This window comes from Pseudophryne corroboree, chromosome 1 (assembly GCF_028390025.1).
Source record: "Pseudophryne corroboree isolate aPseCor3 chromosome 1, aPseCor3.hap2, whole genome shotgun sequence".
Taxonomy (NCBI): Eukaryota; Metazoa; Chordata; class Amphibia; order Anura; family Myobatrachidae; genus Pseudophryne; species Pseudophryne corroboree.
In genome coordinates this window covers 342,853,127-342,875,847 of record NC_086444.1, presented here as the reverse complement: position 1 = coordinate 342,875,847, position 22,721 = coordinate 342,853,127, and the positions used below count along the sequence as shown (strand labels likewise).

General features: G+C 46.4%; 1 protein-coding gene across 8 annotated transcripts in view; it reads right to left on the bottom strand.

Moving 5' to 3' along the window:
- The window catches only part of LOC135069306 (E1A-binding protein p400-like), a 318,615-nt gene that overhangs the window by 54,981 nt on the left and 240,913 nt on the right, over positions 1-22,721 (bottom strand). For 7 of the 8 annotated variants that reach the window (XM_063964668.1, XM_063964667.1, XM_063964672.1 and 4 more), the window contains 3 exons: positions 21,082-21,323; positions 19,794-19,967; positions 2,204-2,251 (listed from right to left, as the gene is read on the bottom strand). In XM_063964668.1, coding sequence (XP_063820738.1) covers positions 2,204-2,251; positions 19,794-19,967; positions 21,082-21,323 — 464 coding nt within the window. The remainder of the gene's footprint in view (positions 1-2,203; positions 2,252-19,793; positions 19,968-21,081; positions 21,324-22,721) is intronic. The other variant, XM_063964670.1, reaches the window with a different exon arrangement.

Here is a 22,721-nt window from a genome sequence, read left to right as displayed (position 1 = left end):
GGTGCCGCTTTCCCATGTATTTTCAATGGGCTTTAATGCCCATTGCTAGGCCCCGCCCACCCCCCGCTCCCATACCTTTCCCATTCTGACCGGGAGGCACCACGATCGGTGCCTCCCAAACACATATAGGTAGGGAATGTGATTACATTAATATAAAGCAGATACTTATGACACAGAATATGTGTCACAAGTATCTTCTTTATATTATTTCAATCATTAATGCCTCCCCTGACTGCACGTCCCTGCCTGCAAGTGCTCTATCTGACCTGGTCGCACAGGATGCGACCAGTCAGATAGAGAGTGTTAGCAGCAGTAGTGAAGGTAAACTTCCCCTTGCTGCTGCTGTCAGAGGGAAGGTCCCTCTGCCTCCCTGCACTCTCCCCCTGTGTAGGCCGTGCTGCCGATCACTGCTGATTGGTCAGCATGGCAGGTCCCCCCCCCCCCCTCCAGAGGCTGCAGACAGTGGCAGCTGCTGGGGAGAGTAAATTAACCCTCCCAAGCCACCCCCAGACCCCCCCCCCCCCCTGTATACCTGCAGGCTGTCCCGGCTTTCAAAATGAAAGCCGCGATGTTCCGATGGTCACAATGTTCCCGATCAATGTTTCGATGTTTGGGGGAAATATTTAAACAAAAATCTAAGAAAATATTTTTTTTTTCATTTTTTTTTTAAACTAAAATCATTTGGGATAGGGTTAAAGTCATGTCCTTCACCTAATTCACTCATAACCCCCCCCCCCCCCCCCATAATTTTCGGAGCGGTTTTCGGCAAAATAAACCGTCACTTAAGTGGTTAATGGAGGGTACATTCATAAATTTCAGGGAACAACTTGTGCACAAAACTGGTATCTTTAGGTGCAAAAGTATTAAGGGGCCTATTTATCAAGCTGGGTTTTCATAAAATGATGCAGAAACTGCCACGGCTCCCATTGTACAGTCCCCAGGCTGAGTGGTGAGCAGATTGCCAGCAGATGACACCTGGAGGTGCCCAGTCTCAAAACAGCAGACACTGGGACATCTCTCCATCATTATCCAAACAACACAGGGGCAGGTGGGGTGGATGGCACTCTTGCCTGGCCCCTCCAGTGGCGGTCTCTTAAAAAACTAAAAAAACATTAAAAAAAGTCTAGGAAAAAATAATAATACAGCTTTAATGCAGCTATAGAGTGCCATGTTGAGTAGTAAAGAGGTGGACTCAATATGCCTAGCTTATATTGCCACTGAATATGCACAACTATCTTTTTGTAATATGCATGTAACTACTGTTCTATTTATGTGCAAGTAATAAAAATGGAGTAAAGCAACATATAGGGGGTTATTCAATTAAACCCTGCAGCCCATTGCCACGCCAGAGCAATCCAATTAGTGGGGATTACCGCATGAATCCCTGATGTCAGACAGAACCTCGGAGCTCCATGAGTTGCAAGGTAAAGTCTGCATAAAAAATGGCAAAATCAAGGGTTCGCATGTGGGGAAAACCCATTGATTCTGCAGTAACTCAGAATCAGTGGGTTTCTGTGCCTGATACTCAGATTTTTAGGCGCAGGAAATAGGCTATTTAATTGAATAGCCTTTCCGCGCGCTGCAGGGATTTTAGCCAGCAATTAGCAGCAGGATTTAACTGAATACCCCACATGCAGTCCAGTGTCTGTACAGTACTGTATATACAGAACGCTGTATGGCTCAGTTACTGCACCTCCTGAGTACAGCATAATTGCTGAGTATACCGTAGATCATTGATATACATGCCATGTACACTGACAGTGATGTTTATTGCTTTGTGACCATTTCTGTAGTCTTATACTGTTACTCAACATAATATGGTTACACAACATGTGCTGCAAAATTAGTACTTTAATAATACATTCTTTAATACTGATATAATGGAACAAAAGTAATAACAGCCAATATTATATTTCTTCAGAAATTAAATTTTGTATTAAATAGTGATGTTTATAATTGAATCCTTGAAAACTGTATAAGGCATAATTGGAAAATGATTGCAATTTATCATTATTCAATACAGTAGGGATTGCAGGATGTCTACAGGTAAACTGGATTAAGCAGAGCTCATATGCTGTGATGACAGGACTTACACAGTGTTTTAAACATGTCTGAAGTAGATTTAATATACTTCGCATTACAATTATTAAAATTCATTAACACAAAGTAAAAAGTTATTATGCTGTAAAATGCCCTCACAAACCTTATATAGACTCTTAGTCTTCTTTTTCGGGTTTGCTTCAAACATGAGCTTTGAAAAGAAGAAATTAAAATTGAAATTAAATCTTGGGTTGCACAAAATAATTTATAATACTGGTTCTCAACTTTTACAACTCTCAGATCGTTTTTTCACACTCTGGGCCTGATTCTGAGAAAAGTTTGAATCCTGAGTTCTAGTGATCTTTAGCAAATGTGTATGCATCACAGGCTGCATAAGCATCTTTATGTATTTATGAGCGATTCTGACACTTACGCATGCATCTCAGTTGCATCCTATTCTTCTGAGCAGTGTTAATTACATCGACAAAAATTTAGACTAATAATAATCATTGACGAAGGTTTTTTTCATGGCTAAATTATAACGATAACGAAAATAGAAGATTCCTAATAATGAAAATGATGACAAAATATTAGTCATTGAAGTCCTGCCGAATAATGACGAGACGAAAAGGCTGTGTTTATTTCATTTGGACGCCGCCGGCCTCGCCCGCAAGTCTCGCGGTAGTAACTACCCAGGAAGCACTGCAGGACGCTGAATGTGGGATACGGGGCTCGTGGTGTGGTGTGACTGGAGTCTAGATTCGGAGAGTGGGGTAAAGTGAGTCACTGTCACTGTGACTGGACGGACAGACGAGAGGCTGAGGCTGCTTTCACAATTTCAAGCAGCACAGGCGCCAGAGAACTGACCGGGAGTCGGACTCAGGAGTGGGACATTCTTTTAAGTTTAACACCATTTCAGGCCGGGTAAGAAATGAAGGAAGGACTGAGGAGATGCTTTTACATATACACGTATTACAGTGTGTTGCGGTGGCATGATGTATAACGTGAACAGGGGGCGGGGAGCATGATGCACATACAGTGTGTGGCATATAATATGGGGCGGGGGCATGCACAAGCAGTGTTGCATATATACATAACAGGGATGTGCGGTGAGCTAAATGGATCAGGAGGCACTGGCTAGCACCAGAGCCAGATTTACAGGCAATGTATGAGCCAAAGGGTACATCTGGGCATTATGCACAGGTGCAGCAGTTTAAACTCCTATAAATTTGCTGAGTTTTGATCTGAGATGTGCGGAAAAGATAGACAGGGGAGGAAATGCCTCACCTGTCATAGACTTTTTACTCCACACTTTTGGCTATAAAAATGATTAGAACAATACAAAGAAGATATTTCAAACATATTCTTTGTACTTTTCATACACTTTATACAGTCAAAACTCTGGCTCGAACGATAGTATGACAGGAAAGGCTCTGCCTCACCTCACCGCACGTCACAGATACAATGTAACTATATATATATATATATATATATATATATGTATATATGTATATGTACAGCATGAAAAATGTGAACTGGGGCAAGGGGGCATGCACATGCAGTGTGTGGCACTGGCATATAATGTGGGGGCATGCACAGGCAGTGTGGCATATATATATATATATATATATATGTGTGTGTGTGTGTGTGTGTGTATCACCACCAAATGAATCAGAGGGTGCTTAATTGCTTTCTAATAGACCAGCAATCCATACAGATAGTCAATATGTCTCAGTAGAATTTTTTTTTTTTAAATAAGAATATGCTCTAGATCAGCAAACCCTTTTTCACATACACATAATATTGAACACAGGGGGTCATTCCGACCCATTCGCACGCAGCGGTTTATCATGGTGCGAACGGGTGCGGAATGCGCATGCGCGGCAGGCACAGTGCACTTGCACGACGTGGCCCGGCAACAGGGGTCGCCGGGTTACGTCGCGACTTACAAAGGAAGCGGTCGCAGAGCCGACCGCAAAGAAGATTGACAGGAAGGAGGCGTGCCAGGGCGGATCAGGACCGTTTGGAGACGTTTTCGGGGAGTGGTGAGTATAATGCAGGCGTGTCCAGCAGAACGGACGGCGGAGGAGTGATGTCAAAGCCGGCCCCATCATCGCTGGATCCATCGCACAGGGTAAGTAGGTATAGGCCTAGTCTACTTCTGCTTGAATTTTTTTTAGCTTAGCAGGGCTGCACAAGCGATCACAGCTCTGCTAAGCTAAAATACACTCCCCCATAGGCATGTACTAGTTGATTGCAGCAGCAGCAAAAAGTTGCTGGCTGCGATCAACTCAGAATGACCACCATAATTATATGTCAGCAGATAGTAACAGTGGGGTATTGCTCTTCACAACCCTGACGCGTTTCGTCCTGAAAGGACTTCTTCAGACGGGTGATCTGTACAGTCAAAATTGAAATTAAATGGTCTCATTCATGCTGTGAACGGGTCCATTCGCAAATGAATATCCCACAATGGAGTACACGACTTTAGGTGAACATCTAACATACACTATTATAAGTGTTTACACTCCTGTGTAGTGATGTATCTGACTCCCAAAGTCACACTTTAGAACCACAATAGGCTGATCCAAATCAAAAGCTGACACCACTTTAGGCAAAAACTGAGGACAGGTCCTAAGTTCCGCCCTGTCCTCATGAAAAACCAAATAAGTGCTCTTACAAGAAAAGGCCCCTAATTCAGAGACACGCCTGGCAGACGCCAATGTCAATAACATCATCGTCTTCCAGGTGAGAAACTGTAACTCCACCGTATGTAAGGGTTCAAACCAATCCAACTGGAGAAAGGACAGAACCACATTGAGGTCCCACGGAGCCATGAGAGGCACAAAGGGCGGTTGCAAATGAAGAACTCCCTTTAGGAAAGTTTGAACTTACGGCAACATGGCAAGCTGTTTCTGGAAAAAAAAAGGAGGGCGCCGAAATCTGGACTTTGATGGAGCCAAAACGTAGGCCCATATCCACTCCCGCTTGCAGGAAAAGTAAAAAATGACCAATTCTAAATTCCACGTGAGAAACCTTTCTACCCTCACACCAGGGAACATAATTTTTCCAGATACGATGATAATGTTTTGACGTCACCATCTTCCTGGCCTGGAATATGGCGGAAATAACCCGGGAGGTAAGACCCCTTCTTGCTAGAATCTCCCGCTCAACTTCCAAGCCATCAAACATAGCCGCTGTAAGTCTGGATAGACGAACGGACCTTGCTAAAGAAGATCGTCTTGGAGCGGCAGAGGCTAGGGATCCTCCAGAGACATTGACAGGAGGTTCGAGTACCATGCCCTTTAAGGCCAATCCAGGGCAATTAGAATTGCCTGAACGCTTTCCCTTCTTAGCTTTTTTAGCACCCTTGGTATTAGCGGTAGAGGAGGGAACAGGTAAACAAACTGGTACATCCACGGTGCCGTCAGAGCATCCTCTGCTACAGCCTGCGGATCCCTTGTTCTGGAACAGTAACGGCATAGCTTCTTGTTGAGACGAGAAGCCATCAGATCTATCTGCAGACAGACCCACCAGTGAATTAACTGTTGAAACACCTGAGGATGTAGGCCCCATTCCTCCGGATGGAGGTCGTGCCTGCTGAGGAAGTCTGCTTCCCAGTTGTCCACTCCTGGAATGAATATGGCTGAGATGGCCCTTGCGTTGGTCTCTGCCCAGAGGAGGATTTTTGACACCTCTCGTATCGCTGCTCTGCTCCTTGTTCCCCCTTGTCGGTTTATGTACGCCACCACCATGGCGTTGTCCGACTGAACCTGGATTGCCCGATCCTTCAGTAAATGAGAAGCCTGCAGGTGAGCATTGTAAATTACCCTGAATTCTAGGATGTTTATGGGCAGAGCAGATTCCTGTCTTGACCATATCCCCTGGAACTGGGCCCCTTGGGTCACAGCCCCCCAACCCCGGAGGCTGGCATCCGTTGTCAGTAGAATCCACGAGTAGATATTGAAACTCCTGCCCGCTACGGGGTGAGGAACTTGTAGCCACCTTAATAGAGAACTCCGGGCTTTCGGGGAGATAAGGTCACTTCCTGATGCACGTGAAGGTGAAAACCCGACCATTTGTCCAGTTGAAATGGTCGGGCATGAAATCTGCCGTATTGGATTGCCTCGTAAGCAGCCACCATCTTGCCCAGTAATCGGATGCAAAGATGTATGGATACCTTGCGAGGACAGAGCACCAAACAGACCACTGCCTAGATAATCAAGACCTTGTCCACTGGGAGAAACACCTTTTGAGATACAGTATCCAGAATCATTCCCGCAGATACAGGTGTTCAATTCTGGTTTGGGAATGACAAAAAGACTGGAGTAAAAACCCCTGTTGCGTAACGGAGGAGGTACAGGAACCACCACCCCTGTCTGCAAAAGTTTTTGAATAGCCTCTTGCAAGGTAACTTTTGCTGTGGGTAAAGCTGGTAAGCCCGACTTTAAAAACCTGTGAGGAGAGAGTGTTTGAAATTCCAGCCAGTATCCTTGGGAAATGAGGTCCCTCACCCAAGGATCCCGGCAGGACTCTGCCCACATGTGGGCGAAGTGCTGAAGGCAAGCACCTACCTGAAAATCGCCTTGCCACTGGGGCCAACCGTCATGCAGAAGGCTTAGCGGCAGGGGATAAGGTGGTCTGGTCCAGGGAGACAGCAGGTGCAGGTTTATGGGACTTACCACGAGAACCTCTGGCCCCTGCCTCTGATCCTTGCCACACGAAAGGACTGCAAGAAGGGTCCAGTGAAAGAACGTCTAGCAGGTGGCGCAGCCGATGGCAAATACGTAGACTTACCCGTCGTTGCTTGGGAGATCCATTTATTTAATTAATCTCCAAACAAGGCATCACCTGTAAAGGGAAGATTTTTTACACCCTTTTTGGAATCAGCGTCAGCCGACCACTGATGTCACCACAGAGCTCTGCGTGCTGAAACAGCCATAGCAGTAGTACGGGCATTTATCTTACACAACTCTTTATATGCCTCGCTCATAAAATTAGCAGCATCATGTATATGTTGCAGCAGAGTAATGACCTCATTCCGGGACAGAGAGTCTAAACCGTCAATAACAGTATCAGACCACTTGACTACCGCCCTGGAAATCCACCCACAAACTATTGTGGGACGTTGTGCAGTGCCTGCTGCTGTATAAATTGCCTAGAGCGTGGTCTCAATTTTAGGGTCAGCTGGCTCTTTCAGGGATATAGCCCCTGGTACTGGCAGTACTAATTTCTTAGATAGTCTGGATACAAACGTATCGACTGACGGGGGTTTTTCCCATTCCTTCCTGTCCTCAGCTGAGAGGGGAAAGGCAGGGGTGTATCTAGGGGTCCAGACGCCCCTGGCAAAGTAAGGGACACAGTAGTAACCCTTGTACACATTATGCCCACACAGTAGCAGTTCCCTTTACACATTATGCCCACACAATAATTCTTATAACACTGAGGAGACATCAGCAGTGCCTGGCCTGGCTGAGGAGGCAATGCCACCCAAGGTCAGGTAGTATAATCAAATAGTAGTGCAAAGAAGTGGAGTGCAGCGCACTACCCAGAGTAGAAAAAAATAATCTTAGTGGTACTGTGTGCGCGCACCTTCAGCGCACACACGCCTAAAAATGGGTGTGGACACATGCCACATGGGGCGTGGCCAATATAAATGGGGGTGTGATACACATATGACCCAAATAGTGCCAGACACATATATGCCCCACAGTGCCAGATACACACATGCCCCTACTGTGCCAGATACACACATGTCCCCACAGTGCCAGATACAGATATGCCCCCACAGTGCCAAATATGCCCCCATAGTGCCAAATGTGCCCCCACGGTGCCAGATACACATATGACCCCACAGTGCCAGATATGCCCCCCCCCCCATAGTGCCAAATGTGCCCCCACGGTGCCAGATACACATATGCCCCCACAGTGCCAGATATGTCCACACATTGCTAGATACATATGCCCCCACTGTGCCAGATATGCCCTCATAGTGCCAGATATGCCCCCATGGTGGCAGATACACATATGCCACCACAGTGCCAGATAAGCCCCCACAGTCGTATAGTCATAGTCCCCATCCCCCTCCCAGCACATAGCCATAGTCCATTCCCAGTAAACAGCTATAGCCCCCACCACCCCAAGCATTAGCCGTAGTCCCCCCAGCACATCTCCACCTCACCCAACAGTCATACAGTAGTCCCCACCCCTCTCCCATCACATAACATAATAGTTCCTGGCCAGCATAGATAGCCATACTCCCCCTCCCTGCACATAGCCCCTCACCTCCCCAAGTACATAGCTATAGTTCCCATCCGCCTCCCAGCACATAGCTGTAGTCCACCCTTAGCACATAGTAGTAGTCTCCCCAACTCCCAGCCCATACATAGCCTCCCAACACAGCACATTGCCCTAGTCTCCACGCCACAACATCCCAGCAGATAGCCGTAGTGTCTGGCAATACCTGCTGTGCTGAGCTGCATGGGATGGAGGGCGGAGGATCGCTCAGCAGGCAGGAGCTGGCGCTGGTGTCCGGCACTGTACCAAACTCCGTTAAGAAACTGAAAATAAACTACAGCTTCCAGCAGCCCTTGCCGCCGGCAGTTCCCGACAGCAAGGGTTGCTGGGAGTTGTAGTTTATTTTCAGTTTCTTCCCTGTAGTGCATTGCGGTGCCGGACACCAGCGCCAGCTCCTGTCTGCTGAGCGATCCTCCGCCCTCCATCCCAGGCAATGCACAGGCAGCTTGGCACAGCAGGTATTGCCAGACACTATGGCTGAATGGGTTTCTACCCATTGGCCGAGGGTGGCACCGTCAGGTGGCGCACCCTGCTCGGCTGGCGCCCCTGGCAAGTGCCATCCTGGCCAATGGGTAGATACACCCCTGGGGAAAGGTAGCTATAAACCTCTGAGGAATTTTACATTTCTTATCAGGGTTCAACCAAGCCCCCCTGGCCAGGGAGTTTAATTCCTTAGACACCAGAAAAGTTGCTGAGCACTTGGGTCTAACATTAAAGTATAACTCCTCATCTGGTTCTGCGTCCTGATCTGGCATGTGGAGGACCTCTCTAACAGCAAAAAGGAGAGCCTCCACCCCAGGGGACAGCAAGCTGTCCTCATCCATATCATCATCATCCACATCAGGCTGATCAGAATCAGAATCAGAATGGAGCACTTGTGGCAGTGAGCGTTTATGTGAAACCCCTAGAGGGGGCTGAAAAACCTTCTTGGCATCTGATGCTTTAGCCACGCAATCAATAGAATGCTTTAACACCGGTCTCTCTCTTTTAGTTGCTGCTATTTCTGAACTGACATTCTGAATCATGCTTTTAAAGCTATCAAGCCAGTCAGGTGCCTATGAGCAGGGTCCCTGTGGTGATAAGGAACATTGCTCACAAATGAGTGGCCCCGCTGAAGACGGGGTTGAATTACAAGCAGTACATATTACCATGACCACTGACATACTACACAACTGTAAAACAGCGCAGCCCACTATCCAAACACCTCCACACAGACCCCAGAGAGCCCTTGGAGTAACATTGAGGAGCGGACACCAGCACACAGAACACAGCAGTGTAATATGTGTAACTAAATGTATGACCTGACAATTGTGCAGCAGCGCTGCCACTGATGTGCTCCCCCCCTTACTATGACCCCCTGGTACCAGTACAGAGTCCTGTAGCAGCTTGGGTCTCCAGAGGAGCAGCGTGCATGAAACCTGATCCGCAGCAGCAGGAAATGGTGCCTTAACACCTCAGGTCTTGCTCCGGGAAGCCCTGCGCGGTCCCTGATCCAAATTTTTTACTGGCTATGTTACAAACAACATCATATATGCAGACAGTACACACAATGCCTTTGTTGAGGCAGTGAGCACTGAGGGCTTAGCCAGTTTGTCCTCTGCGGGCACAGCAGCTCTGGGCCCATGAATGCCGCGTGACTTGCCCCCAAAACTGCACCGGGGACCCGCTAACCGCTCCCCCGGTGTAACACTCACCGCACCTTGTACTTCGGCATCTGTTAGAGGGTGGCGGCTAGCTGCCGGTGTGGGCACACATACTGACAATATGTGATCAGCACCTCAGGAGCCCAGTGTCCTGTCAGCTGGGATTATGAACCATTAACCCTCAGGAGGTTTGTTCGGTTTCCCCTCTAAGTCACACAAAGCAGGTAGCCTGGTTGCCCACCAGGGCTACCTGAAAATAATAAACTAAAATAAAAAAACAAACAAAACTCTATGGAGCTCCAGAGAAATGCACCTGGCTCATGGGCACATTTTTCTAAATTGAGTCTGGTAGGAGGGGCATAGAGGGGAGGAGCCAGCACACACATACACACACTAAAATAAGATTTTACTCACCGGTAAATCTATTTCTCGTAGTCCGTAGTGGATGCTGGGAACTCCGAAAGGACCATGGGGAATAGCGGCTCCGCAGGAGTCTGGGCACAACTAAAAGAAAGCTTTTAGACTACCTGGTGTGCACTGGCTCCTCCCACCATGACCCTCCTCCAAGCCTCAGTTAGGATACTGTGCCCGGAAGAGCTGACACAATAAGGAAGGATTTTGAATCCCGGGTAAGACTCATACCAGCCACACCAATCACACCGTACAACACGTGATACCATATCCAGTTAACAGTATGAAACAAAACTGAGCCTCTCAACAGATGGCTCATAACAATAACCCGTTATTAAACAATAACTATGTACAATTATTGCAGACAATCCGCACTAGGGACGGGCGCCCAGCATCCACTACGGACTACGAGAAATAGATTTACCGGTGAGTAAAATCTTATTTTCTCTAACGTCCTAGTGGATGCTGGGAACTCCGAAAGGACCATGGGGATTATACCAAAGCTCCCAAACGGGCGGGAGAGTGCGGATGACTCTGCAGCACCGAATGAGAGAACTCAAGGTCCTCCTCAGCCAGGGTATCAAATTTGTAGAATTTTGCAAACGTGTTTGCCCCTGACCAAGTAGCAGCTCGGCAAAGTTGTAAAGCCGAGACCCCTCGGGCAGCCGCCCAAGATGAGCCCACCTTCCTTGTAGAATGGGCTTTAACTGATTTAGGACGCGGCAGTCCAACCGCAGAATGCGCCAGCTGAATTGTGCCACAAATCCAGCGAGCAATAGTCTGCTTAGAAGCAGGAGCACCCAGTTTGTTGGGTGCATACAGGATAAATAGCGAGTCAGTTTTCCTGACTCCAGCCGTCCTGGAAACATAAATTTTCAAGGCCCTGACTACGTCCAGCAACTTGGAATCCTCCACGTCACTAGTAGCCGCAGGCACTACAATAGGTTGGTTCAAGTGAAAAGCTGATACCACCTTAGGGAGAAACTGGGGACGAGTCCTCAATTCTGCCCTATCCATATGAAAAATCAGATAAGGGCTTTTGCATGACAAAGCCGCCAATTCTGAAACACGCCTGGCCGAAGCCAAAGCCAATAACATGACCACTTTCCACGTGAGATATTTAAGATCCACGGTCTTCAGTGGTTCAAACCAATGTGATTTTAGGAAATTAAACACCACGTTGAGATCCCAGGGTGCCACTGGAGGCACAAAAGGGGGCTGAATATGCAGCACTCCTTTTACAAATGTCTGAACTTCAGGTAGTGAAGCTAGTTCTTTTTGGAAGAAAATCGACAGAGCCGATATCTGCACCTTAATGGAGCCTAATTTTAGGCCCATAGACACTCCTGCCTGTAGGAAGTGCAGAAATCGACCCAGCTGAAATTCCTCTGTTGGGGCCTTATTGGCCTCACACCAAGCAACATAGGCCCTCATTCCGAGTTGATCGGTCGCAAGGCGAATTTAGCAGAGTTACACACGCTAAGCCTACGCCTACTGGGAGTGAATCTTAGCTTCTTAAAATTGCGACCGATGTATTCGCAATATTGCGATTACTAACTACTTAGCAGTTTCAGAGTAGCTTCAGACTTACTCTGCCTGTGCGATCAGTTCAGTGCTTGTCGTTCCTGGTTGACGTCACAAACACACCCAGCGTTCGCCCAGGCACTCCCACCGTTTCTCCGGCCACTCCTGCGTTTTTTCCGGAAACGGTAGCGTTTTCAGCCACACGCCCCTGAAACGCCGTGTTTCCGCCCAGTAACACCCATTTCCTGTCAATCACATTACGTTCGCCGGAGCGATGAAAAAGCCGTGAGTAAAATTACTTACTACATAGCAAAGTTACTTGGCGCAGTCGCAGTGCAAACATTGCGCATGCGTACTAAGCGGATTTTCATTGCGATGCGATGAAAAATACCGAGCGAACAACTCGGAATGAGGGCCATAGTTCCGCCATATGCGGTGATAATGTTTTACAGTTACATCTTTCCTGGCTTTAATCAGCGTAGGAATGACATCCTCCGGAATGCCTTTCTCCTTTAGGATCCGGTGTTCAACCGCCATGCCGTCAAACGCAGCCGCGGTAAGTCTTGGAACAGACAGGGCCCCTGCTGCAGCAGGTCCTGTCTGAGCGGCAGAGGCCATGGGTCCTCTGAGATCATCTCTTGAAGTTCCGGGTACCACGCTCTTCTTGGCCAATCCGGAACCACGAGAATTGCCCTTACTCCTCGTTTTCTTATTATTCTCAGTACCTTTGGTATGAGAGGCAGAGGAGGGAACACATAAACCGACTGGTACACCCACGGTGTCACTAGAGCGTCCACCGCTATCGCCTGAGGGTCCCTTGACCTGGCGCAATATCTCTCTAGTTTTTTGTTTAGGCGGGACGCCATCATGTCCACCTGTGGCCGTTCCCAACGATTTACAATCAGTGTGAAGACTTCTGGATGAAGTCCCCACTCTCCCGGGTGGAGATCGTGTCTGCTGAGGAAGTCTGCTTTCCAGTTGTCCACTCCCGGAATGAACACTGCTGACAGTGCTAACACGTGATTTTCCGCCCATCGGAGAATCCTTGTGGCTTCTGCCATCGCCGTCCTGCTTCTTGTGCCGCCCTGTCGGTTTACATGGGCGACTGCCGTGATGTTGTCTGATTGGATCAGTACCGGCTGGTTTTGAAGCAGGGATTTTGCCTGACTTAGGGCATTGTAAATGGCCCTCAGTTCTAGAATATTTATGTGTAGGGAAGTCTCCTGACTCGACCATAGTCCTTGGAAGTTTCTTCCCTGTGTGACTGCCCCCCAGCCTCGAAGGCTGGCATCCGTGGTCACCAGGACCCAGTCCTGTATGCCGAATCTGCGGCCCTCTAGAAGATGAGCACTCTGCAGCCACCACAGTAGAGACACCCTGGTTCTTGGAGACAGGGTTATTAGCCGATGCATCTGAAGATGCGATCCGGACCATTGGTCCAACAGGTCCCACTGAAAGATTCTGGCATGGAACCTGCCGAAAGGAATTGCTTCGTAAGAAGCCACCATCTTTCCCAGGACTCGCGTGCAGTGATGCACCGACACCTGTTTTGGTTTCAGGAGGTTTCTGACTAGAGATGACAGCTCCATGGCTTTTTCCTCTGGGAGAAACACTTTTTTCTGGACTGTGTCCAGATTCATTCCCAGGAACAGTAGATGTGTCGTCGGAACCAGCTGTGACTGTGGAATATTTAGAATCCAACCGTGCTGGTGTAGCACCTCCTGAGATAGTGCTACTCCTACCAACAACTGCTCCTTGGATCTCGCCTTTATTAGGAGATCGTCCAAGTATGGGATAATTAAAACTCCCTTTTTTCATTTCCGCCATTACCTTGGTAAACACCCTCGGTGCCGTGGACAGACCAAACGGCAGCGTCTGGAATTGGTAATGGCAATTCTGTACCGCCAATCTGAGGTACTCCTGGTGAGGATGGTAAATGGGGACATGCAGGTAAGCATCCTTGATGTCCAGGGATACCATGTAATGCCCCTCGTCTAGACTTGCAATAACCGCCCTGAGCGATTCCATCTTGAACTTGAATTTTTTTATGTATGTGTTCAAGGATTTCAAATTTAAAATGGGTCTCACCGAACCGTCCGGTTTCGGTACCACAAACAGTGTGGAATAGTAACCCCGTCCTTGTTGAAGTAGGGGCACCTTGACTATCACGCGCTGGGAATACAGCTTGTGAATTGCCTCTAGCACAGCCTCCCTGTCCGAGGGAGTTGCTGGCAAGGCTGATTTGAGGAAACGGCGGGGGGGAGACGCCTCGAATTCCAGCTTGTACCCCTGAGATACTACTTGAAAGATCCAGGGATCTACCTGTGAGCGAGCCCACTGATCGCTGAAATTTTTGAGGCGGCCCCCCACCGTACCTGGCTCCGCCTGTGGAGCCCCACCGTCATGCGGCGGACTTGGAAGAAGCGGGGGAGGACTTTTGCTCCTGGGAACTAGCTGTTTGTTGCAGCCTTTTTCCCCTACCTCTGCCTCTGGACAGAAAAGACCCGCCTTTTCCTCGCCTGTTTTTCTGGGTCCGAAAGGACTGTACCTGATAAAACGGCGCTTTTTTAGGCTGTGAGGGAACATGGGGTAAAAATGCTGACTTCCCAGCTGTCGCTGTGGAAACGAGGTCCGAGAGACCATCCCCGAATAACTCCTCACCCTTATAAGGCAAAACTTCCATGTGCCTTTTGGAATCTGCATCCCCTGTCCACTGCCGGGTCCATAAGCCTCTCCTAGCAGAAATGGACAATGCACTTATTTTAGATGCCAGCCGGCAGATCTCCCTCTGTGCATCTCTCATGTATAAGACTGAGTCTTTTATATGCTCTATGGTTAGCAGAATAGTGTCCCTGTCTAGGGTGTCAATATTTTCTGACAGGGAATCTGACCACGCAGCGGCAGCACTGCACATCCATGCTGACGCAATAGCTGGTCTAAGTATAATGCCTGTGTGTGTATATATAGACTTCAGGATCGCCTCCTGTTTTCTATCCGCAGGCTCCTTCAGGGAGGCCGTATCCGGAGACGGAAGTGCCACCTTTTTAGACAAACGTGTGAGCGCTTTATCCACCCTAGGAGGTGTTTCCCAACGTGCCCTATCCTCTGGCGGGAAAGGGAACGCCATTAGTAATTTTTTTGAGATTATCAATCTTTTATCAGGGAAAGCCCACGCTTCTTCACACACTTCATTTAATTCTTCAGATGGGGGAAAAACTACGGGTAGTTTTTTCTCCCCAAACATAATACCCTTTTTTGTGGTACCTGGGTTTAAATCTGAAATGTGTAACACCTCTTTCATTGCCTCAATCATGCAGCGAATGGCCTTAGTGGACATTAGATTAGACTCATCGTCGTCGACACTGGTATCAGTATCCGTGTCGACATCTGGGTCTGCCATCTGAGGTAGCGGGCGTTTTAGAGCCCCTGATGGCCTTTGAGACACCTGGGCAGGCACAAGCTGAGAAGCCGGCTGTCCCGCATTTGGCATGTCGTCAAATTTTTTGTGTAAGGAGTCAACACTTGCACGTAATTCCTTCCATAAAACCATCCACTCAGGTGTCTGCCCCGCAGGGGGTGACATCACTTCTACAGGCATCTGCTCCGCCTCCACATAATTTTCCTCCTCAAACATGTCGACACAGCCGTACCGACACCCACAGAAGCCCTTTGGGGAGACAGAGAGAGAGTATGCCAGCACACACCAGAGCGCTATATACTGCAGGGACTAACTGAATTATGTCCCCTATAGCTGCTATAATATTTACTGCGCCTAAATTTAGTGCCCCCCCTCTCTTTTTTACCCTTTTTCTGTAGTGTAGACTGCAGGGGAGAGCCAGGGAGCTTCCTTCCAGCGGAACTGTGAGGGAAAATGGCGCCAGTGTGCTGAGGGGGATAGCTCCGCCCCTTTTTCGCGGACTATTCTCCCGCTTTTTTAAGGATTCTGGCAGGGGTAATTATCACATATATAGCCTCTGGGGCTATATATTGTGATTGTTTTGCCAGCCAAGGTGTTTTTATTGCTGCTCAGGGCGCCCCCCCCCAGCGCCCTGCACCCTCAGTGACCGGAGTGTGAAGTGTGTATGAGAAGCAATGGCGCACAGCTGCAGTGCTGTGCGCTACCTTGGAGAAGACAGAAGTCTTCATGCCGCCGATTTTCCGGACTTCTTCTTGCTTCTGGCTCTGTAAGGGGGACGGCGGCGCGGCTCCGGGACCGAACACCAAGGCCAGTTCCATGCGGTCGGTCCCTCTGGAGCTAATGGTGTCCAGTAGCCTAAGAAGCCCAAGCTAGCTGCAAGCAGGTAGGTTCGCTTCTTCTCCCCTTAGTCCCTCGTTGCAGTGAGCCTGTTGCCAGCAGGTCTCACTGTAAAATAAAAAACCTAAAATATACTTTCTTCTAAGAGCTCAGGAGAGCCCCTAGTGTGCATCCAGCTTGGCCGGGCACAAAAATCTAACTGAGGCTTGGAGGAGGGTCATGGTGGGAGGAGCCAGTGCACACCAGGTAGTCTAAAAGCTTTCTTTTAGTTGTGCCCAGACTCCTGCGGAGCCGCTATTCCCCATGGTCCTTTCGGAGTTCCCAGCATCCACTAGGACGTTAGAGAAAGGTTTTTAAAGTGCCAGGCTCCAGTGGACCCAAACTATACCCCATGGTACTAAAGTACAAGGCCCCAGTATCCACTAGGACGTAAGAGAAAAATATTTATTATCTGTTTTTTTATTTTTACAGTGTTGGCCAAGTTTGGACTAGCTGACGTGAACAACGTGGTCACTGTAATTGGCAGCTTAACAAAATAATGTCGAATGATTCTGAAAATTCTAAAAGTTTTCCTGCGACTACAGCATTGGCAGAGGAAGGAAATGGAGAGATGATTTATGGACACACTTCAGTTATTGTAAAACTGAAAGAAAGATACAGTGTATTATTTCCAGTGAGGATGGTGTGCTGTGTGGAATTAAGATGGCTGGGAAAAACACTACAAATTTGAAGAGACACTTGAAGACACACCATCCTTCAGTGTTTTCTAAGGTTAATATGACTCGTTGTATGTGTTGATTGACTGATATTTCAGTAACATAACATTGCTCAAGGAAACCTGTCATATATTGGCCTGCCCAGTATGTACTATGATCAATTCCAATCGCACAGGCACAGCAGTGTTGGACAGGGGTCAGGAGGAGGAGAACGTGGAAGTGAAGAAAGAGAAAATATGTGTGGAGTTGGGAGCACTGTATAGGTTGGGTATGTAATTATATAGCTTGTGAAGTGTACAGTATGTCAGTGGTTCTGGAATTTGATAATCTGCCCTGAAGAGGCGAGTTTTCAGGAAATGCTTAAACTTGAAGGTTTGGAGTTGAGAGACTGGTAGGAGAGTCTTATTGTGTGTGTGGTTGACTGGATGTAATCTGTGACAGATTGTAACATGGTTTTGAGTCAAAACATATTGAATGTGGGGAACAAAAGGACAATTCAGAGAGTCAAGGATGACACCACCTAGGCAGCGAGCTTGTGGTGATTATTGTATAGAGTTAACAGTTCAGTTCAGGGCAACATTCAGTGACGTGGACCAATACAGATAGTCACAATAAATCTGGGGAGTAACATTGTCCACATAGACTGATTATGAAGTAATTCAATGGGCTCGGCTGTACCAATAATATAAAACACTTTTTAATCCTCCAGATTCCGGAGACGTTCGCTGTACAGAAAATAGGCTGGGAAAAAGATAAACCAAGACAGCTCTTCTGAATGTGATTGCTTTGGCTTCAAAGTACCTTATAGAAACAAAAGAACAACAAACTAAAGAGAGAGCTCTAGCCTTGTGGATAGGTCGTAGTGGTCTGTCAGCCCGGACAGTGGCTGCACAACATCTCTTTGTCATGATAATCACTCAGTTGAGCTAAATAGCTATATATTATCATATAATGATATGCAGCCTTATGGCTTAATTGTTTTTGGAGTAGTGGTACTACTGAACTACTACTTACTTGTATCAGGATCAAACAAGTTGTATTTTTCTAGTGATTGATTTTTGTATTCTTTAATTAATAATACTGTATTTTTATACAGTTTTATCCATCCTCTCTGGCCCAAGATTTACTTGCGCTGCGCAACAAATCTTTGTCATGAGAATCACTCAGTTGAGCTAAATAGCTATATATTATCATATGATGATATGCATCCTTACGTTACAGCTTAATTTTTTGGGGGAGTAGTAGTACTACTGTACTTAGAGTCGGCTCTAGGCATGGGTAAACTAGGCAAATGCCTAGGACGTTTGGAATGCCTAGGGGCACAAGCAGCTTCTGCTGATTAAAATGATATGCAGAATGTCTATATTCTGTGTGTGACTGTGGATGTATCTGCATATGAAATGCATTACTAATGTGTGACATTATGTGTATTAGGTGTACTACATTACTTTGTGGCGTAACGTATAGAGAGGGCACTACTGTGTGGTCTAATATGAATAAAGAGCAATATGGTGTGGTGTAATGTGAATAAGGGACACCACTGTGAGGAGTAACGTGGTACTAATGTGTGATGTAACGTGAATAAGAGACACTATTGCATGATATAATGTGACTAAAGTTGCAGTACTGTGTGGCATGATTTCAACTGGGGGTATTATAGTGTGGCCATGACCCTTCCCAGCAAGAACACGCCCCGTTTCAGGCTACGCACCGAATGTGCACACTGTTCCTATTTAAAATATAGGGGGTAGGAGCACCAAAATGAGGACTGCTATGCGAGAGGGCTGATGGTGCTGGGAAAAGGGGTACAGGGTCAGAGGCGGAACAAGCGTCTGTGCTAGGGAGCACCAGCAAAAATCTTACCTAGGGCATCATATTGGTTAGGGCCGGCTCTGACTGTACTACTACTTACTTGTATCAGGATGAACCAGGTTGTATTTTTTTAGTGACTGATTTTTGTATTCTTTCATTAATAATACTGTATTTTTATACAGTTTTATCCATCCTCTCTGGCGGCTGGCCCTAGATTTACTTGTGCTTCGCAACAACTCTTGTCATGAAAATCACTCAGTTGAGCTAAATAGCTATATATTACCATATGATGAAATGCATCCTTACGGCTTAATTTTTTTGCAGAAGTACTGTACTATTACTTGTATCAGCCAGTTTGTATTTCTTTAGTGATTTATTGTATTCTTTAATTAATACTGTATTTTTTATACATTTATATCAAGCCCCTCTGGCCCTAGAATAGATTTACTTGCAACAAGTTGCAATGTCTGCTGCTACATCACAGGCTTTTGCCTGCCAAGCAGGTATTTTTCTGTTGTCATGTTACCGGGCACTGGGCAGAGAGGGTCCCAAGTGATCATCAGGGCCCATTGCAACAGGGGGAGCAAGGGTCAGAAGAGAGAATAAAACAGTTTGTTTTATCAGTATGTATATGTACTAGTATGTATATATGTGCATTACTTTTTACATCTTATTGTGTGAACTTGTTTGTTACCTAGATTACTAAACACATAGTGAAAGGTATCGAAAGTACTCAAGGGAATAATAGATAAATGTTCTTCATTGAACTGCAAAGTTATGACTAAAACATTGACTAAAATTAGACTAAAATGTTAACTGAGATCCACTGACTAAATCTTGACTAAGACAAAAAGAGAAAAAAAAGACTAAAATGTGACTTTTAATTTAGTCAAATTTTAAGAAAGTGACTAAGACTAAAACTAAATTGAAAATCCTTGACAAAATTAACACTAATTCTGAGTCATGAAAATGTTCAGTGCATAACAAATCAATCGGAATCTGCAGAATTGCATTCTCATTATGTGTGACCCAGAATCAGGCCCTCTATATCAAACCCATATAAAGCAGCATTAAAATAACATTTCAAGTTCTCACCTTTCCTTCCTCTCTTGGAATAATGACATTTTCATACCGAGTGCGGCATTGTTTAGAGGAGCGATAGATTCGGCTGCAAGAATTCACCACATCGCTAACGAGATCCCAATTGGGGGTGTGAGCCGGTGACACCACTGTTAGATTTAGTGGTAGCTCCAAGAGATGCTTGACAGCCTGTTTAAGCACAGTGCCAAAAGACAGCAATGTTCATTACAGCAGTTGGCATAATACACATTTATGTCCATACCGTGTAGTTTCCTCATCTATTCCACATTCACTGACCAAAATGACTATTCTGTCCCATGTTTGCTCTGTGTAATTTGCTGCATTAAGCACCTCCACAGTGTGATACTGAAGATAAATCAAAGACACTAAGGGAGGACTTCCACTGTGGGCGAAAAAAATTTAGCGGGAAAAACGTCCTTTACCGGGAATCATTTTAACCAATTGGTCAAAATCAAGTCTATTTTTTTTGCCTGAAAAAAAAATACTGTTTTCGGATACGTTCTCAGACCTTTGTGTTTTTGTGATCACGGCTGTGAAAAACGGCAATTATTGGGTATTTCGTTTTGGGACCTCAGCAGCTCCCGGAAAAAGAAAAAAAAATAATATTATGTAAGTGCTGGCTTCACGGCTAATTGAATAGCCTCTGGGAGATCAAAAGCCGCGGTAAATTACTGCGGTTAATTGAATACCCGCCTTAGGGGTAGATTTACTAAAAAGAGGGTGGTCAAAGCTTTAGTAAAATGGCTATAAGACTGGTTTACTGTAGCATTTATTCCTTTTGCTGTTTTAAAACTTTTGGTGATAGCCGCTAATGATCACCGTCTTTGACAGCCTGCTCCTTAGTAAATATACCGCTTAGTAGACCCGTCTTCATGGGGATGTAATTATATACATAAACGTTTAACTATGCTGTATTCAAATTTTCTATTTAGTGTTAAAACATTATCTACTTCTACATTTGTATTATTATAGCCATGCTCAAGTCTATGGAAATGACAAACAACAATCAAGACAGATGACAATACCAATTCTTATACTACAGATGGAGTTAGTTTACATTAAATGTCAAACATGATGCAAAGTGTACCATTACAAAGCATATGGCTTGGTACTCATTGCAATGTGTGAGTGTAAAATACTTGAGTGGAATCTGAGCGCTGCCTGCATTTGGCGCATAGTGTAGCAAGCATCTCCTGTTCTCTTTCCAAATCTCTATCTGTATACTAAAATAATCATGCATGATATAGCACATGTTTATGTACACTATTAGACATGCTTGCACCTGCAGCAGAGCCCAATCTTCACTGATCAACCACTCTGGGTTGTCAGGACCAGACTCCGTTGCTGGTTTCACGAGGGTTGGCAGTGGTTTGGCAAACTGGGTTTGCTGTTTCAAAAGGATGTTCTTCTTCTGTTCTTTGCCTTCTCTCTTCACTTTCAGCATGCCTGGGGCAGCTCTATCAAATAGTGAGCGTGGAGGAACTACAGATTCCCCATGCCTTTGTTTCTTCTTTCGACCTGTAGCTAAGCAAATAATACACATTTTAATAACACCCATATCTTTAATTGTTTAATATAAATTAAAGAACAAGAATATAATAAAGAGATCAACTAAAGTTGATGAGTGAGAAGATCAAAATGACACGCCTGTCAAATACTTGGAATGTTCCAAAAAAACTAACAATTGACCAAGACTTTATTGTTGTCATCATGGAAATCACTGATGGACAACTACTTTCTTCAACAGAGAACTGGAAACTTTACATGTGATCTCTAAATTGACCCCCTCAACCAGGGCCGTAACTAGTGGTGTGCCAGTGGTGCCTGGCACACAGCGCATATGCACTGTGGAAGCACACCACTGGCAACACCCACTCGGCCACTGCCTGCCACTGATTGCTAGCTGCACTGCCCGGCTATTTCTCACATAGGTAGCCAGGCAACTGCGGCCTCAGATTGTCAATCGACACTCCGGCTCCGTCCCTCCCACCCTGGAAGGCAGCCGCAGCACTAAGCAGCGGGCAGGTTCTGGGAGAGATGACGTCCACCCATAGTACCCTGCGCTGCGAAGAGCTGCAGCGTCAGGGTGGGAGGGAGAAGGGGGACAGCTTCTGGAGAGGCTGTGGCACAACAGGTGGAGGCAGCTGAGCTGAGTGACTGTGAGACCCTGGCTGAAGGTCCAGGCAGGTCTGTTATCCCGGCCCCCAGCAGCAACAGGTGAGGTGGGGTGGGTTGGGGGGGGGGGGGGGGGGTGGATGGATTATTAAGGAAGGTTAGGTGAAAATGAAAGAGTGGCATAGGATGGAGGTTTAGGAGTTATTAATGTGCAGGTAAGGTTATTATAAAGTGAGAGAGAGCGAGGCATGGAGAGGGGGTTTGGGGGGAGGGGAGTTATTCCCCCCCCCCCCCCAAACACCCTCTCTAAGGAGTATATTTACTAAGGTGTGAGATTTTTTAGAAGTGGAGCTGTTGCCCATAGCAACCAATCAGAGTCCACTTAACATTTATCTAGCTGCTTCTAGAAAATGGTAGAATCTGATTGGTTGCTATGGGCAACATCTCCACTTCTAAAAAAACTCACACCTTAGTAAATATACCCCTGCCTCACTCTAAATTTATAATAACGTTACCTGCCCCCCCTCCCTGTGCCTCTCTTCAATTAATAACCTTCCTTAATAATTCACCTCCAAGGATGTCATCATTCAATTATGTTTAGTCCCCCTATACAGTGTCAGTGTGTGCAGAAACTATTCTACCCAAAACCTATTATTTTGCCTTTCTCTCATGAACTTTGCAGTCACTGGTGTGTCTAATCAGAATCTTGGCTCCCCTATTTTCCTTACTTCAAATGTCCTGTCAAAACTCATCTCTGAAAAATAAAGTCTTTCTCCAATCTTAGCATCATCCGAATTGGTTTACCAT